The following is an 18,769-nucleotide window of genomic DNA, read 5'->3' as shown; positions in this document are numbered from 1 at the left end:
TGTGACCATTTTTATTACAATTTAGAAATACTACAATAAGAACAGACTTGTCATTTTTACCACTAGAAGTCTCAAACTATGGATCAGAATATAGTATTCTGGGGGCAGCTAGGTGGCGCAGTGGATAGAGCACTGGCCATGGATTCAGGAGGACCTGAGTTCAAGTCCAGCCTCAGACACTTGAAACTTACTAGCTGTGTGACCCTCGGCAAGTCACTTAACCCCAATTGCCCCGCAAAAAAACAAAACAAGAATATAGTATTCTTAGAAATCCTTTTGGTTATAATCACAGATAAACTGCACACCCTGTTGCCTTTTTTCCCAAATTAGGGAAAAATTTTTATTTGCCAATTATCCCAAATAAATTCATAAATCTCAGCTTCAGTATTGTATTGTCAACATTATTTTCTTCTCAAAAAAAGAAAAGATACTCAATGAAGCAGGGTTTTTTAAAGCACAGAAGAAAACAAAAAACAAACGGGAATTTAGAAATATGAAGTGGGACAGCCCTGAAAGTTACATTTTAAATTTATTGTCAATCCACCTAAAACTGACATCTTGCTTCTGATGATCAATCAATCAATCTGGACACATTTATTAAGCATCATGTGCCGACACAATGCTAAGTGCCAAGGATACAATAAAACACATTGTCTTTCTGTCAATCTAATGAGGGAGATAATTTGAAAACAAATATATACAAAGAATGGTATAATCCAACATAAATAGTAATTAACTAATAGTAATTAATTAGTAATAGTAATTTTTAAAGTAATTAAAATTAAAATGTAAAAAGTAAATTATAAAATAAAAGTAAAACCACAAGGTATATAATGGAGATTCATGTTTTTGTGAACAATTCCCTTTTCTGTGTTCCATTTTGATGGCATTTAATAATTTAAGAAAAAATGTTATCTTTAAAAAATAAATTACTGAAAATCACTGATACTACCACTGTTTTTGGCTTCCTTCTAATTAGGGAAACAAACAAATGGAGTAAAAGTTAACAGTTTCAAAGGTCTACAAACTGTCAAAATAAATGAGTAATGATCCTAAGATATCAAATTATGCACAGTGTAATGTGAGGAAACTAATTAAAGTTCTTAAAAATATAATTCATCATCTTTACTTTTAAATTAAAAACAAAAATCTTAAATTATTTTTAAAATGTTGAATACCGTATTAAATTCTAAATTTGCATTAGGTTTTCATTTTGAGACATGTATTATGTTCCTTTTTAAACTCCCTAGAACTCACACACACACACACACACACACACACAAATCCTGATAAACGTCTCCATGATAGAGATAACAAAATCATAAACCAAAAAGAACCATCTTTACATGTCATATTTGCCAGTTATTACTGAACAGAAACAAAAAAATATTTGAAATGGGAAGATTCCCAGAGTTTTTTGTGGCTTTTATGTCTTTTAAAGTCAACTAAAGCAAATTTATAATATTTAGGTAAGGTCAAAGAAACAAGGGTGAGATAAGTCTGTTGGATATAGGAGATAACAGAGGTCCCCTTATACTAAAAAGCACTGTCAGCAGTGAATTAATATTAATATAGAATTCCTTTACCAAAAAGAATATAATACAAATACTTAAAAGAAAAGTTAGTCACAATTTACATGAGCAGTCAGATAGTTAACAAGCATGTATTAAATTCCTAGAGTTTTATCTTTCCTTACACACTAACTTGACTCTGGACAGGTCACTTAATTTCATTCACCTCAGTTTCTGATCTGTAAAATGGGCTGGAGGAGAAAATGAAAAACCATTCCAGTATCTCTTTGTATAAAACCCCAAATGGGGTCACAAAGAGTTGGACACAACTGAAATGACTAAGCAAACATGTGTCAGGCACTGAGAAAAACAATGGGGGACAGCTAGGTGGCAGAGTGGATAGAGCACCGGCTCTGGAGTACCTGAGTTCAAATCCAGCCTCGGACACTTAACACCTACTAGCTTTGTGACCCTGGGAAAATCACTTAACCCCAATTGCCTCACTTAAAAAAAACAAAAACAAAAAAAAACAATGGGAGTACAAAGGCAAAAATTCATAAGAAAGAGGAGAGACAATAAACAGCTATGAACAAATAAATAATATTCACAATAAACAGGAAAAAACTGACCCTACGAAGGCACTAGAATTAAGAGGGATTAGGAAGGGTTTTCTGTAGAAGGTGAGATTTTAGCAAAAAATTAAAAGAAAGCAATCAGAAGAAGAACCTGTCATGGAGAACAGTGAAGAATCTTGTTTAAGGAAGAGCATATTATCACTGGATCATAACAAATGAAAACACTCTACTATAAACAAGATGTTGTCACACAGAATACCAATAAACAAATAAATAAAAATGAGCTGGTTCAAAAAGTCAAACAGTCTGAATTATCCCCTAAATGTCACTGGAACCCCAAGACCATCTTTTCAAATACTGAGAAAAAACTTAACACTGGGAACATCTGACTAAGTGTCAGAGGAAGAGGGTTAAAGAACAAAGTTAATGAGTTTGCTTTTTTATTTATTTAGCATGGATATGAAACATCAAGTCCAAAATATCCAAAAGGTAGGAATAAGTTTAGAATCATTTATACATCTGAATCCATGGGAGTTCATCAGATCACAAAGTAAAATAACATATATAGTAAAGACTAAGGTTCAGGACAGTTAACAGAACAGAAGAAGAAGAAAAGATGTATCAAGAGGGTGATTTAGAGTATCAAAAGCTATAGATCAAGAAGAATGAAGACTGAAAAAAGACTAAATAGAACAAGTGATCTGAATGTGGAAAATTTTGATGCCACAAAATGAAATGCTGCTTACCAATAATAACAAAGAGTAAAGGAATGGCCAGGATGTTTTGAGGTGAGGTTTTAGTGAAAGAAAGAAAATGAAATAAATATAAGAAGAAATATTATATCACATTGAGCCCAACTTTCCACAGAAACAGTTATAAATTATCGTTATATTCTAGATTATTTATACTTCATTTTAAGGATGCTTAACATTTCTAATAATCTATGATTTAGTTGATAAAGGTACCTTTTTGAATGATGCAAACTACAATTTTTTGTTTTAAAAAACTATTCTAGTTCAAATCTAGCCTCAGACAGCTGTGTGACCCTGGGCAAGTCACTTAACCCTCACTGATTCACAAAAAAAAAAATTCTACCCAAAAACAGCAATAAAACAACACTTAGGGCAGCAAAACCCACAAAAAGATGGGCAGAGATTATTTTTTCAGCCAAAGACATCTTAGAGGGGGCCCTACTGGGCTGCAAGCAGAGTTCCAACCCCACAATTTCGCCAACACAGTCCCCTGGCAGGCTGCACCAGAGAAACTTACCCCAGAGACTCTGAATCAGCTGCAGTGCTGCATCTTCTGGAACTAAGCTTACTGTCAGGTGAGAGGGCTGAATGATTGGCCAAGGGGGTGGGGGTGGGGCAGAAATACAGGGGTGTCTTCGGGACCTGAGGAAGAATTCGGCTATCCCACCCAGCAGGGAACCAGGAAGAAATCCTGAGCAGTGGGAAGCCCAGGTGGGAGAGGGGCTCAATTCCAAGAAAGTGTCAGGGAAAATTGCCCTGATATTCTAGAAGCAGAAGGTAAAATAGAAATTGAAAGAATCCGCCAATCACATACCCAGCAAAATTGAGTATTATCTTAATCTTTCAGAGGAAAAAATGGAACTTCAATGAAAAAGAGGACTTTAATATATTTGTGATGAAAAGACCTGAACTGAACAGAAAATTTGACTTTCAAATACAAGACCCTAGAGAAGCATAAAAAGGTAAAAAGGAAAAAAAAATCAGGAGAGGTATTAAAAGATTAAACTGTTTACATTCCTACATGGGAAGATAATACTCCTAAATCCTAAGAACATTTTCTGTATTAGGGCAGGTGAAAGGAATACACTTAGACAGAGGACACAGGTCTGACCTGAATATGAAGGGATGACATCTGTAAAGCATTTATGTTTTTTTCTTTGTGGTGCGAAGAGGGTGGGGTGTCTTATGTCTAGAGCTGGTTTTGGGCTCAGGGCATCCTGAGTCCAGGGCTGGTGCTTTGTCCACTGTGCCACCTAGCTAACCCATTATGACAACTTTAAAATAAAGTTAAGGGGTAAGAGGAGAGGAAAGAAAAGGAAAGGGAAAAAATAGCTCACATTAAAAAAAAAAAAAGAAAAAGCTTATGCAGGGGAGAGGAAGAGAGTGAAGGAGTAGGGGAGTAAGTGAACCTTACTATCATCAGACTGGCTCAAAGAGTGAATAACATACATACTCGAGTGGGTATAGTAGTATATTTTACCCTGAGGGAAAATGGGAGGAGAAGGAGATAACGTGGAGGGGGGGGGAGGAGAGGGAAAGGAGGGAAGGGCAGATTGGGGGAGGGAGTAGTAAAAAGCAAAACACTTCGAGGAAGTGTATGTATGACATATTGAATTGTTTGATTTTATATGGAGGGTTAAAGAGGTAGGTAGGAAGAAAAATTTAGAACACAGAATTAGCTCATCAGAGTTGGCTCAAGGAGGGAATAGGAAAAAGGGGAATAGTTATGGTGACTGACTATAATGGCAAAACATATGGTATCTACTTTGCTGGGCTACTGTGAAGAAAATTCTTTGTCAAGTGTAAGGTACTATATAAAGGTTATGATGAACAGGATGCTATCAGAAAAACCTGATACTGAAGCAGAGAGAAATGTACTGTATATGAAATAACAGCAATAGTGTAAGATGATCTGCTGCGAAGCACGTGGTCATTTTCAGCAAGGCAATGATCCAATATAACTCTGAAGGACTTAAGAAAATTGCAATCCAAAAAACCAATTCTACTTCAATAACTTACCATGGCCAAAGAATCCAAATTTTGGGAATGAAGCACATTAAACTATCATCCAGTTTATACATTCTGGTTTCAATTTTTTTGGCAATATGTAATTATAACTGAAATAATAACCAAAATGTACACATGGAACATAATCACTTCATAAAATTAGGACTCCTTGGAGGATAAATTAGATATGCTTTTATAAATGGCATTTATATACTTGTATCAATATTAATAAAAGCCAAATGTTAACGTAAACACTCCTTACCTATCAAAGATTTTATGTTTTCCAAAATTAAGCCACTAGTAATATTTCCAGATAAATCTTGACCCAATTCAGCAATCAACTTTGCATAACCTTCATTCTCTTCTCTCAACAAGTTGAATTTCTGTTGCTTATAACTGAAATTAAATAAACATAACAGGAATAGTTACACACTACAAAGGCTTTTTTAAAAGACATGATTATCTTTCTACTAGGATTTTAACACCTAATAATTTTACATTAACTCCAAAAATAAGAGATAGATCTTGCTATAATTAACTAATTAATTAAAACACTACAGTCACTTCAACATGTTTTGCACACAGTACCTTGAAACAAACAACCCTTAGAATAACACTGGTCCCAGTCAAAATTCCAGCCTAAACTCCATAGTTAATATCCAAGAAAACAATTCCCACACCAACAGGGTAGGTAAGCTAATTTAGGTGAAACAGCAAATCACCACAATCACTTCAGACGCTATTGCTACTAAAATATAGCTAGACATAGCCCAGGACTCTGAATACAAAAAAGCCTCAAGAATAACTTCAATCTCCAGACACCAGGCTTAAGAGGAGAAATTACTGTGAAGAAGCAGCCCACTACCAAAACAACAATTAAGAGACTGGTGAACATGCAATGGTACAGAAGAGTTCCAGGGAACTCATGATAGAAGAGGATCTCCAAATCCAAGAAAAAAAAAGAAAGAAAGAACTGTGGAGTATAGATGCTGATTGAACCAAATTATTTCTTTTGTTTTGGGTGCTGTTGGGTTTTTTTTTTCTTTCTATTTTGAGGTTTTGCATCACTGCTCTGATTCTTTCTCTTGTAACAGGATTAATGCAGAAATAGGATTAATGTTATTATGTGTATATATATGTGTGTGTGTATATATATATATATATATGTATGTATATGTATAGAGATATATAGATATAACCTATATCAGATTACCTGCTGTCTAGGGGAGGGGGGAGGGAGGGGGGAGAGGGAGAAAAATCTGAAATTGTAAAGCATGTATAAACAAAAGTTGAGAACTATCTTTACATGTAATGGAAAAAATAAAATACCTCATACATTAAAAAAAAAAAGAAAGTAAGTCAGAAGGAGAAGGTGGCTGGCACAATGCTAGCCATATAGTAAGTATTCATTAAATATTTATTGATTAGAAAAAAAAAAAGAGACTGGTGAAGATCAAACATCTTGGGAATGGCAGCACACCGTCCCTCCCCAATCTTATTCATAGAAATAACTTTAAAGAACTTTAAAGAAGATGCAAAATCACTTTTTGTTTTCTGCAAGACTAAGGAACCAGAGACCATCTGCTTTTCTCCCTTATTCCAATGTGACCCAATTCACCCTCCTTGAGGGTAGAATGTTTATTTCTCCATTTGTAAAATGTAAAACGTTTTGCAAACCCTAACACACATTATATATTATTAATAATAAATGCCATTTCATTCATGCATTCAAAAGCTTTTGTAAGTAATGGGAAATTGTGATATAATTATGATTATTATATTTAATTCTAAAATAATCAAAATAAATTTAAAAGTATAGATATAAAATAAAATACAAAAATTAATCAGCATAATCTAGTTCTCACTGATTTAATTCAAAAGTCAGACTTTTCAGTCACCTGACAAAAGTGTGAAAATAAATATGCTACTTTTTTCAATATATTAACAGTACAGAGACATTTTATAACATTAAATACACAAAAATGGCATATTAAATTATAATTAATTTACTCTATAAGAAACATTTAATGCTATTGTTGGTAAAAAATGAGGAAAGTTAAACGTGAAAATCTTGTAAATTTGTAAAATATAAAACAGAAACTGAAAATATTAATGATCCCAATTACATAACTTACAGCTTGAAAAAGTGTACTTACAAGAGTTTTGTCTTGATTTTAACAGATTTTTGATTAAATTGCTGAGACTGTTTAATAAGTCCTAATGACTCCAATGTTTCTGGTTCCAAACGTTCCTTCAAGATTTTTTCTGAAACTAAATACTACCAAAAAAGAGATGGTTAAGTCAAGTTATTTCATCCTAAACACTGAAAACAAAATTCAATGTACTTTTGTACAAAATAGAAATTAGTGTTGGTGAGAATAGAAGCCATAATAAATTAACATCAATTAGGAAAAAAAGATTTATATGTGGAATCTGGGACAGCTAGGTGGTGCAGTGAATACAACACTGGACCTATAGCAGGCAAGACTCATCTTCCTGAGTTCAAATCCAGCCTCAGACACTTACTAGCTCAGTGAACCTGGAGAATTCACTTAACCCTATTTGCCTCAGTTTCCTCATCTGTAAAATGGGCTGGAGAAGGAAATGGCACATACAGTATTAACTGTACCTCAATCATATACCACAGTTTCTTCAGCCATTGATGGAGATTTTTTTGATTTGCCATTCTAAGCCACCACAGAAAGAGCTGCTAGAAATATTTTTATACAAATAAATATTTGATTGATAATTTTTCCTTTTTAAATCATAAGGCAAGTTAAGAAGATGACTTCAGAAAGGCCTCGAAAGACAGGTATTGATGAAGCATACTATCCACCTCCAAAGAAAAAACTGATATTGATGGAACACAGACTAAAGCATGCTATTTTTCACTTTCTTTCGCTTTTTTCTTTTACTCAAGTTTTCTCGTACAAAGTGACTAATATGTTAATGGTTTACATAATTATACATATATCTGATTGCCTGCCACCTCAGGGAGAGAGGAGGGAAGGGAGGAAAGAATTAATAAAAATTGGAACCTAAAACTATAAATAAAAATGTTTATTACACTCTAAAAAATAAATAAATGGGATAGCAAGCAGAAAAATAAATAAATGGGTGGGGTGAGATTCCACCTTCTGGAAGAGGAAGAACAAGAAAAGGAGGAGGAGGAGGAAGAAAACTATTGATAAAACGTGGTATCCTTAATAAAGATAAACCTCCTCCTGAATACCTGAAGTCCAACACCACTACTACTACATACCTCTTTACAAGGGTTGTGATTTCTTTCTTAAAATTATTTCTCAGGGCAGCTAGATGGCGCAGTGGATAGAGCACTGGCCCTGGATTCCGGAGGACCTGAGTTCAAATCCAGCCTCAGACACTTACCCTTACTAGCTGTGTGACCCTGGGCAAGTCACTTAACCCCAATTGCCTCAACCAAAAAAAAAAATTATTTCTCCTTCCTCTAATGACCTTCAGCCAAATATTGTCATATCCCACAGCGTTTTCTAGATTTTCTTCTCAATATATAGGCCCATTTTATGTACCTAGTTATGTATTTCATTCCACAAAGTCTCAAATTATATTTCTTAGGTCATCAAATTGAGAGGTCATTACATTCAAATTATTACTTCAAAAAGAGAGAGAAAGGGGGCAGCTAGGAGGTGCAGTGGATAAAGCACCAGCCTTGGATTCAGGAGTTCAAACCTGGCCTCAGACACTTGACAATTACTAACTGTGTGACCCCGGGCAAGTCACGTAACCCTCATTGCCCAGCAAAAGAAAAGAATAAAAGAGAGAGAAAAAGAGAGAGAGAGAGAGAGAGGAAAAGATTTAAATTAGATACTTACCAAACATGCTAATACAAATTGTATGAAATGGTCTCTTTTACTTTTTTCTTCTAAACAACCTGTTTCAACATCTAGAATAACAAAAGTAAATACACTTTTTTTATGAATTACTTTCTCTAAAAAGTTGATATGTAATCAGTAAAGACCTCTGTTGCCTCTCTCCATTTCATATTTTAGGTGAAATACTGGAATCATGAGAGTTTCAAAAGATGTTAATAGCAAACCACTAAGAAATGTTTATAAGCAAGGTTCCAGGATTTTCAATCTTATGTGGAATTAAAGTGGCATAAATGCTATATAGAAACTGCTTTGAGAATAATCCCAATCTGATTCCCCTGGGCTATGAAATAGGAGTGTTTTGAGAAAATGTCTAACACTTCTATACTGTAAAAGCAAGAAAATAAAATGCTACATTTTAAATGTTGAGTTCCATAAGAAAACAATAAATCCTTTTCATGCCAGAGCAATAAGAAAGCTAAAGTAACTTATTTTTCCTAACAAAAATGTAGTTATATACATGACTCTTTCTAATTCAGTACAGCCACCAAAGTGAACATCATACACTACACTACCCTTTGTAGTAACTAAATTGTCTTCAAGTATGATAGGAAACTCTAAGTTATTAAATAATTTTATTATGTAACCAATTAGCACTTTGTTTAATATATGAATATCTTCTTATCAATCTGAAGTAATTAAATAGTTCAACTTACACAGCATTTGATTAACTAAAATCAAAGAAATAACTTCAATTTGAAATGTCCTGAAACATTTCATGTATATATTTTCAATATAAATTAACTGTTAAATAAATGCATGAAATAATTGTATTATAAGCAGAAATAAAGTTTTACACTACCTAATATGCAGAATACATCAGCTAGAATCGAAGGCACATCATCACGAAATTCCTGTTTAAAAAATATATTATTTAGAATAAATTATCTAGAATAAAAGAAAATTATTTATCACCATTTAGAATTTATTATATTTACTGATTTGCTGTAAAGCAAGGTACAAAATATAGCTATCAAAATTATAAGCTTTGCATTGTGCTATATCAGTATGAATGATCATCAAATGTTAATGAAGTCTATGAAAAATTTCCAAAACTCAAAAAGCAAACAATAACTTTTTAAATGTACTCTTTTTTAATGTCATTTTCATTTCTGAATTAAAAGCAATAGGAAGATTAAGTCTGATAGCAGTACTGATACTCCATACCTATATGACCCACATTTTTCCATTTAAACTGTTGTACATTCAATGCTGTTTTCCTAGTTCTGATTACTTCAGTTTCCTTCAATTCATTCGAGTCCTCTCATGTTTTTGTAAATAATTCACTTTTATCCCCTTTTATGGCACGATAATGCGTTTCAAGGGAGAAACAATTTTTGTTAAACAGTTAGTCCCACAATAGCTGAGATCCTTGGGTCTCTCAAACTACAGGTTCCTATATTTTTGCATGCCTTTCCTGCTTCTCTTTTTATTACCCAGGATCAAATTTTTTTGAAGATTACAACTTTATAGTACAGTCTGAGATGTACTGTTCCAAGGCCCTCTTGATATTTTGTTCACTGGTATTCCTTTGACACTATTGACCTCTTGATGAATTTAGTTTTCTAATTTTCTAGTAATTCTTTGATATCCTGGTAAAGAATTGAATAACTTAATTTAAGTAGTACTGTCATTTTTATTTCTACACTTGAGAATTAATATTTCTCCAATCATTTAATGCTGTATTTGTAAAAAAGTATTTTGGTAGATCAATAGCATAGAATAGAGAAAAATTACACTATAGTAAATGACTAAATCCCAAATCTAAGCTTTTGGAACAAAAAAAGATTGGCACTAAAAGATTCCAATGACTCACAACTTTAAAAGTATGAGAAAAGGGGCAGCTAGGTGGCGCAGTGGATAGAGCACGGGCCCTGGAGTCAGGAGTACCTGAGTTCAAATCCAGCCTCAGACACTTAACACTTACTAGCTGTGTGACCCTGGGCATGTCACTTAACCCCAATTGCCTCACTTTAAAAAAAAAAGTGTGAGAAAAAATTTCAAAGATTTAAATCAAAATGTGTAAATTATCAAAGATAACTGAGCAGTAAAAATAAGTGAGGAAGAAAAGTCATTAAGGTTTTTTTTAACACACATAAGTGAACAGAAAGAAGTTCATGATTATCTCTGAATTTACTACATACTTTTTTAAAAACAAAGTATTCATAAAGACTCACCAGTTACACAAAAAATCTCCATGAACTGCCTTTTTTATGTATGTATGCGTGCATGCAAGCATGTATGAATTCACATCTTATTTGGTGTTTATTTAGTTCAGGACAAAAAAAAAAAAAGACAGAAACAAAAGGTGTTGAAACAAGAGATACAATTATTTAAGACTTCAAAATCCCTGACAAACATCAACAAACAAAATACTTGGTTACCATATTCTTAAAAACTACAAAACCACCCATATTTTTTAAAACCAAAAGGCAAAGTGAAAAATATGCGAAAAAATCAACTAAGATTGTTCCTGTTCCTCTACAAATAATTCCCATTTTTATCAAAGAACAAGAAGCTTAAAAAAATCTTGTGATATCAATGATTTTAAAATGTAAAATTACTTTTATATTCAAATATTATCATGGTCACATCAGTAAGAAACTTAGTGTTATTTCTAAGAGCTGTTTCTTAATATTATATAATTTTATCTTCCCTTCAAAGCAAAGGTAAGAAAAAAGAAAATTATCTAAGTACTTACAATAATATTGCTGAAAACTTTAGAAGCTTGGTCTTGCTTTAGATTTCCCTGTATGACATGCCATGAGAGCTCATAGAAAGCCTGCTGAATATCTAAAGGGAAAAAAAATTACCAAAATAAATCTCACAATACCTGGGTTTTCTCTCTTACACCTTCATTACCATATTTCTTGTGGTTATACCAAAACTCAATTTAGAAAAAAATATCCTTAAGTTTCTTTTTATTAGTTAGAGAAAAAAAATTAACAGTATGAGTAACCATAAAAGAGAAAACAGAGAAGCTGAGATATCATGTTTTTCTTCACTTTTTTCTCCTAAGGAAGTACATTATTCTTATTTTCCCTTGTTATCTTATTTCCAGTATTGTTACATTTCTGATGATCTGCAGTAAGCTGTTAAAAACTTTCTCACATGCAACGCTCCCCATGCCTCACAGACTCCATCTCTTCCTTCAAGACACAGATGATAAACAACATCACCAAAAAAAGCCATTCATAGTAAAAGCACTTTTTAGTACCCATTTACCCCCATTAATTTTAAGAATACCTTGAGCATTACTACAATCTCAAACAGTTCTACTTAAGTTCTTACAGTTTCAATTTATAAGATGAAATTATTTAAGATCCTTTTCAAGTTTCATTAAAAGTATTTTACATTTTATGTATATCCTCTTTAGGTTGAGTTATCAACTTTTGGTATGTAACTTCATTTTGCTGATTCATTATAATTTTACTTTGCTGCCTCTGTATTTTGTAAATTTCATTTTCCACTCTTAAAATCACACTGACTAGGGGTAGCTAGGTGGCGCAGCACGAACCCTGGATTCAGGAGGACCTGAGTTCAAATCCGGCCTCAGACACTTAACACTTACTAACTGTGTGACCCTGGGCAAGTCACTTAACCCCAACTGCCCCGCCCCCAAAAAAATTAATCACACTGACTGATTTCCAGTTGTGTCAGTAATTTCTAAGTACTTGTTATTATTACTCTTGATCTGGATTTAAAGTTCTCCTTTCTCTTCAAAATTTCAAAATTTCCTCATGTGCAAAATACACATTTTGCAAATTTTTATAAATGCATTTTTGGGTTGTATAGACCAACTAAGCCAGCAGAGTAGAATTAAGCAGAAACAGGTCAGCTCTCCTTAAAATTACTCTCCAAAAATCTAGAAAATGCACAAAACCAAGTCCTACCAAATTCTTTTTACAACACAAATACATAATAAAAAATGATAAAAAAAACCTATAGAATAATTTCCATAATGAATATTTTAAATAAAAGAATAGCAAAGAGATTACAGCAATACACCAGGAATACAGACCTGGTTCATTATTAAGATAATCATTATAACTGACCATATCAATAACAAAAGCAACAAAAACCATATGATCCTCTCAATAGATGCAGAAAAAGCTTTCTACAATATACAACACTCAAATGAAGTTTTCCATAAGATCAAGGGTGATGCAAGAATGCTCATTTTCAGTACTACTATTACAATCAGAGGAGAATCCTAGATAGTCAACCTCAGAAAAAGAAATTTGACAAGTTATAAATGAAATCCCCAAAAAATCTATAGTACCAGATAAATTTACAAATTCTGTCAAATACTTAAATAGGCACAAAACAAAACTGTTAAATTTTGCAAATGATAAAGAATTAACAATGAGCTGAACATTAAATGAAACAATAAGTGGCAAACAACTGGGAACTCAAAAAAAGCTATTAAATTACTCTCTGACTTTGATATACTCTTATTAAACCTATATAGGCAAAAAACTGGTAAGAGGTAGTACTCATTATTTGGTTAAAAAGAAAAATTCTGCACTTATTTTCAACAACAAAAGGTCATGCATGCCACAATACAAAAACAAAATACTATAAAATGTAAAATAACCTACCTCTGAAAGTCATATTTTCATGGCCTTTATTTTCACTAAGCAAACGGCATAATCTCACACTAAAATAAGAAAAAATTCATGAATTAAGTTAGAACGATTTAAAAAGGAAATATTTTCTTGATCATTATAACTGACATGTTAATTTTAAGACCATGTGTTTTTAAGTTTAAAAGATATTTATTGGGCAGCTAGGTGGCGCAGTGGATAAAGCACTGGCCTTGGATTCAAGAGAACCTGAGTTCAAATCCAGCCTCAGACACTTGACACTTAACTAGCTGTGTGACCCCGGGCAAGTCATTTAACCCTCATTGCCCTACAAAGACAAAGAAAAAAAAAGATATTTATATGATGAGGGTTTCCAAAACTTTTACACTTTTGGTTGTTTTTGCCATTTACATCATATATTATGTTTGTAATTTACCTAACACTGCAGCAAAGTTGCATTCGTGGTGGAATCATAATTGTCTAACTGCTAAGTGCTCCCCTTTTCTCTTTCCAAAATAGAAAATACGGGGGGGGGGGGGGGGCAGGTAGGTGGCACAGTGCATAAAGCACTAGCCCTGGATTCAAGAGGGCCTGAGTTCAAATCTGGCCTCAGACACTTGACACAACTAGCTGTGTGACCCTAGGCAAGTCACTTAACATTCATTGCCCCGCAAAAAAAACCAAAAAACAAACATTAAAAAAAAAATTAAAAATACAGTTTCTAGAAACAGTGAGGAGATGCAACCTGTCACCTGACTACAACCTCTTCTGGAAGAGAAGCGAAAACCAAATACTATGGCAATAGTGGTTTGGAGATCAGATGCTGTGAAGAAACAAAACAAGATTTGGCAACAGAATTAATATGTGGGACTAATATGAGTGAGAAATAGAAAAATCATAAATATAACAGAAAATAATGCCAAGGTTGCCAAGGTGAATGACCAGAAGGTAGCCTCAATAAAAACAATGTGTCTCTCAGATGTCCTATAAAGCATGGAAAACCTTAAGTTCAGAAAACCTAAGTTCAAATCATATGACCAACCAGTCAGCTTCCTCAACTTTAAAAGAGGGATTATAAAAATTAAGTCACTTTTTTTTTGTTCTAACCAACTCAGTCCACTCTGCTTTTATTTTTATTATTTGTTGTGTGTGTGCAGGGCAATGGGGGGTTAAGTGACTTGCCCAGAGTCACACAGCTAGTAAGCGTCAAGTGTTGGGGCAGCTGGGTGGCGCAGTGGATAGAGCACCGGCCCTGGAGTCAGGAGGACCTGAGTTGAAATCCGGTCTCACCAAAAAACCCAAAAAAATACCAAAAAGAAAAAAAAAGCGTCCAGTGTCTGAGGCCGGATTTGAACTCAGGTACTACTGAATCCAGGGCTGGTGCTTCATCCACTGTGCCATCTAGCAGCCCCCTTCACTCTGCTTTTATTCTACACAATGACAGAACTTTTCATCTATTATCCAAAATCCAGGCAGAAAATATTTTTCTTCTACTTGTTCTTTTTTAAGGGGAGGGAAAAGTGAGGCTAGGTTCTGAGCTATTAAAGGGCTTAATATAATCACACATATAGTAAAAAGGTGCAGTTTTAAGAGATCTAGGACCTATGTTGAAATCCTAGATCTACCACATTACTGTATGATACACAACAAGTCATTTAATATAAGTAGACCTAACTTTTTTCATTTGTAAAATGAGGGACTTGGTCAAAGCAGCCTGAGTTTCCATTCATACTCTATACTATCTAGACTCAAAACACTTAATAGCTGCCAATTTTATATGTAATTCAATCATTTTCATCTGTGTCCAACTCTTCATGATCTCATTTGGAGTTTTCTTGACAAAGATATTGCAATGGTTTGTCATGTCCTTTTCCACCTTCTTTCACAAATAAGCCATCCAGCTGTCCCCAAAATACTGTAAAGATAATAAAAGCAACCACCTCACAGAGTTGTTGTGATGTCCAAATGCAATACTATTTGTAAAGCCTTGTATGCAACATGCTTGTTCCTTCCCTTCTCTTTAAGTAAAGGTTCTAACCCCTCCTCAAAATGTCAGGGACTACAACTACAATCTCCTGTTTTTCACTTTCCAACCTACCAAATTCAATGTCCTTCACAGAATTCCTTTGCTTAGAAAACCTCAAATGGAGTCATGAATGGTTAGACACAACCGGAAAATAAGTGAACAATAACAAACGTGCCAACTAATATTTATATAATACCTATTATGTGCTAATGTGCCAATATCACATTTAATGAAATACCTACAATTTTATATGAGTAAAGTGAGGTAGAAGTGACTTGGTTGGGGTCACACTGGTCATATATGAGAATGGATTTGAATTTTATTGACTCTGGGCTTGGTTATAGCTACTAGTGCATACTGATAAAAGGAAAAATCCCATCACTCCTAAACTCCCACATTCAATCAATCCATTTTCTTTATATTCATGAACAGTACTTCAAGCCATTATCACCTCTCACCTATAATATAATACCTTCTCACAAACCTTTAGTTTGTCTTCTTCAAATCTATAATCATTTTTCAACTAGGTTTTTTTTTAAATCTTTGACATCTAAATCTTTACTTCTTTACAAAGTTAAAAGTACAGGACAATTAAGAATTAATTAAATAAATAAATGAAGATGGTTTGTTACTATAGTGTTATTTTAATATAAGTTAATTTGACTGCAGTTATTTTTCACTTAAGAATTGGATCATTTTATATTTAAAAGTAAATTAAATTGTTGCAAAACAATACTTTAAGGTTAGTTTTATGTAATGTTTTATTTCAACTCTTACTTTTCAATAAAGGCAAATTTTTCATGTTGGTACAAAGTTAAGTATATGCTATTTTAAGGGACTTAACTTTAAATTTCTTTAAGGCAATAAAATAAGCCAAGTGTCGGAGAATTACAAAATAAAAATTTGTAATTTATATTTAAGAAAATTCACGTTTAAATACCTTGTGGTTTTTAATATGTAATGAAAATATTTTTGATGAGGATGGTGTTTAAATGTTTTCACAAATTTTAAATTGAAATTTTTTTTATTTAATGCCGATATAATGAAGATATTGCAAACTGATTTTACTTTGAAAAAAGTGTTTTGTATAAATTTTGTTCTTCATTTTTTAAAAAAACAGTTTATCAGACTGGACACGTTATTTTGTTAGAATAAACGACGTTATTGCTGGGTATATTTTTATATTGTTAATATTTTTCCAGATTTATAAAACATTTTAGTATAAAAGCTTTCTAAAATGTTTTGAGTTCTAAAGTTTTGATGTTTATAAATAATTTATGTAGTATTTTAGTGTTTGATAACAAAAACTATTATTAAAATGCTTATTATTTAATTTAAAGTTTAAATGAAATGTTTTCTGTTAAGTTAAAAGTTTTAGAAAATGTTTGAACTTTCTCTACAAAGTTTTTCTTTATAACTTAACAAACGTTAAACAAGGTTTTTAAGGCGGTTTTCCTGCTTGAGACAAAAATCAAACATTCTAGAGTTCGTTTCTTAAAAAAAAAAAAAGGCGGGACATTAATAACACGGCTCAAATCATAACATACTAAACATCTAAACCAAAAATAAGACGTCTTTTGTCCCATTCCTCAGTTACTTACAATTCGATTTTTCCCGATTTCTCCCAGTTCGTTATCCACTCTGCTGGGACCATCGCCGCCATTTTCCGTTTAGATTCCGGATGTTACCTGAAGAAGAAAGGTCAAAGGGAGATACAGAGAATTCTGGGAAATTTTACGCCTTCCTTCCACAGTAAGATAAAAACGTCACTGGAGGGGGAGGGGGGAAGTATGTAGCATTATTAAAAAAACAACGACAACCAAAAATCAGTAAGTATGATACATGACTTTGAATTGGTTTGGTAAATACATAAAGTACATAGATATTACATATCCCGGTATACACGCACATAATACATAAATTCTTGTATTTACCCTATTCATAACATGTTACCATTTCAAATATTTTATCCCTGGAGCCATTTTTCTTTTTTGCCTAATTTGCTTGGCTGAGGTGGTATCTCCGAATACCTTTAATTTAATTTAATTTGCACTTCTTTATTTTTTATTTGGAGCATTTTTTTCACATGATCATGGTTTGCTAGAAGTACTTGTTCATATGCTTTGAACATATGCTGGAAAATGAGGATTTGTATGTAAATCAGTTCCTCATATGTCTCGTAAACTTGGTTAAACACCTTTTACCTGTTTCCCTTCCAATTTTAGATTAAGAAAAATGCCTCAAGCAAATTGCTTACATCTTGTAAAACTGACTCCATTTTGAAACAAATTTCATTTTCCTAAAAATTCCATCAGTTATGAATTTTAGTAACATCCTTTTTCACATTCCAAAAATTCTACCTGCTCACTCTACAAACGCATAAAGTTATAAAAAATATTTATTGAAGTTATTGTTTCTTAACCTTTTTTTAGTTGACCAGATCTAACACTATATCAAATAGAAATGGTTGGCTCTTCACAAGGGTTTTAGCTGTATAGGAGCCTGACTATTCTTATCCCTCTCCTAAAGTAGAATCCTGAGATCTCCTACACCCAGTTCTAACCTGTCACAAAGGAAATTGGTGGTGTGAGGTTCCTTAAGTATTCCTCTTCTTCTTCTTTTTTTTTTTTTGTGAGGTAATTGGGATTAAGTGGCTTGCACCCAGGGTCACACAGCTAATAAGTGTCAAGTGTCTGAGGCCGGATTTGAACTCAGGTCCTCCTGAATCCAAGGCTGGTGCTGTATCCACTGTGCCAACTAGCTGCCTCCTTAGGTATTACTCTTTAAAAAATTAACACTCCTTCACACACAAATCCAATTAGAATAAAATAATATTTTATTTAAGCACTAAAGAAAACAACCAAGAGAGAGGTCAAGGTGTGATGGGTCAGAGACAATTCTCTGAAATACCTATATCAAACAGGAGAAAGTCAAAAGTTTTTATAGATGGTAGATGCAATGATCACTTGAGCTCTTATTGGGGGTGGGATGAAAGAAGTCCAGAGAGGGGTGGTTTTTCTAATTTCTGGAGTTATCTCTCTCCCCTGGTGATTATCTCTCTTAAGGTGTGTCTGTCCTTTAGTTTAACTGACAAGTTTAAACTTTAATCCTAACCCCATAACATGACCTAAAATCAAAACCTCAGTTCCTCCCTTTGGTATGTGTCAAATTCCCATTCCTGAACCCTATTCTTCACCCCTGGGATTAAGACCAAATTCTATGGTTAGAAAGACTAAAACTGATAAATGAAAATATTTTGAAACTAAGCATGGGAATAAAAAGGTGACATGCACAGAAAAGGCTAAATTTGTACCCAGATTCACCTTATGATGGGTAAACCCCAAAAACACACCTCCACGGAAAAAATACTTGTCTTGGGGGTTGGCTCAGGCCCCCAGGAACTC

At 33.3% G+C, this 18,769-nt stretch overlaps 1 protein-coding gene across 1 annotated transcript in view; it reads right to left on the bottom strand.

Annotated features, from left to right (window-relative positions):
* The window catches only part of LOC122734038 (THO complex subunit 2-like), a 65,639-nt gene extending 48,611 nt beyond the window's left edge, over positions 1-17,028 (bottom strand). Inside the window, exons 1-7 of the mRNA XM_043974711.1 lie at positions 16,967-17,028; positions 13,355-13,413; positions 11,455-11,546; positions 9,556-9,607; positions 8,697-8,767; positions 7,002-7,123; positions 5,108-5,241 (exon numbers count right to left, since the gene is read on the bottom strand). Of these exons, the coding sequence (XP_043830646.1) occupies positions 5,108-5,241; positions 7,002-7,123; positions 8,697-8,767; positions 9,556-9,607; positions 11,455-11,546; positions 13,355-13,413; positions 16,967-17,028 (592 nt within the window). The remainder of the gene's footprint in view (positions 1-5,107; positions 5,242-7,001; positions 7,124-8,696; positions 8,768-9,555; positions 9,608-11,454; positions 11,547-13,354; positions 13,414-16,966) is intronic.
* Between the last annotated feature and the right edge of the window lie 1,741 nt (positions 17,029-18,769).

This window comes from Dromiciops gliroides, chromosome X (genome assembly GCF_019393635.1).
Source record: "Dromiciops gliroides isolate mDroGli1 chromosome X, mDroGli1.pri, whole genome shotgun sequence".
In the NCBI taxonomy this organism is placed as follows: domain Eukaryota; kingdom Metazoa; phylum Chordata; class Mammalia; order Microbiotheria; family Microbiotheriidae; genus Dromiciops; species Dromiciops gliroides.
The sequence above is the reverse complement of the archived record's forward strand: the minus strand, read 5'-3'. Positions and strand labels throughout refer to the sequence as shown.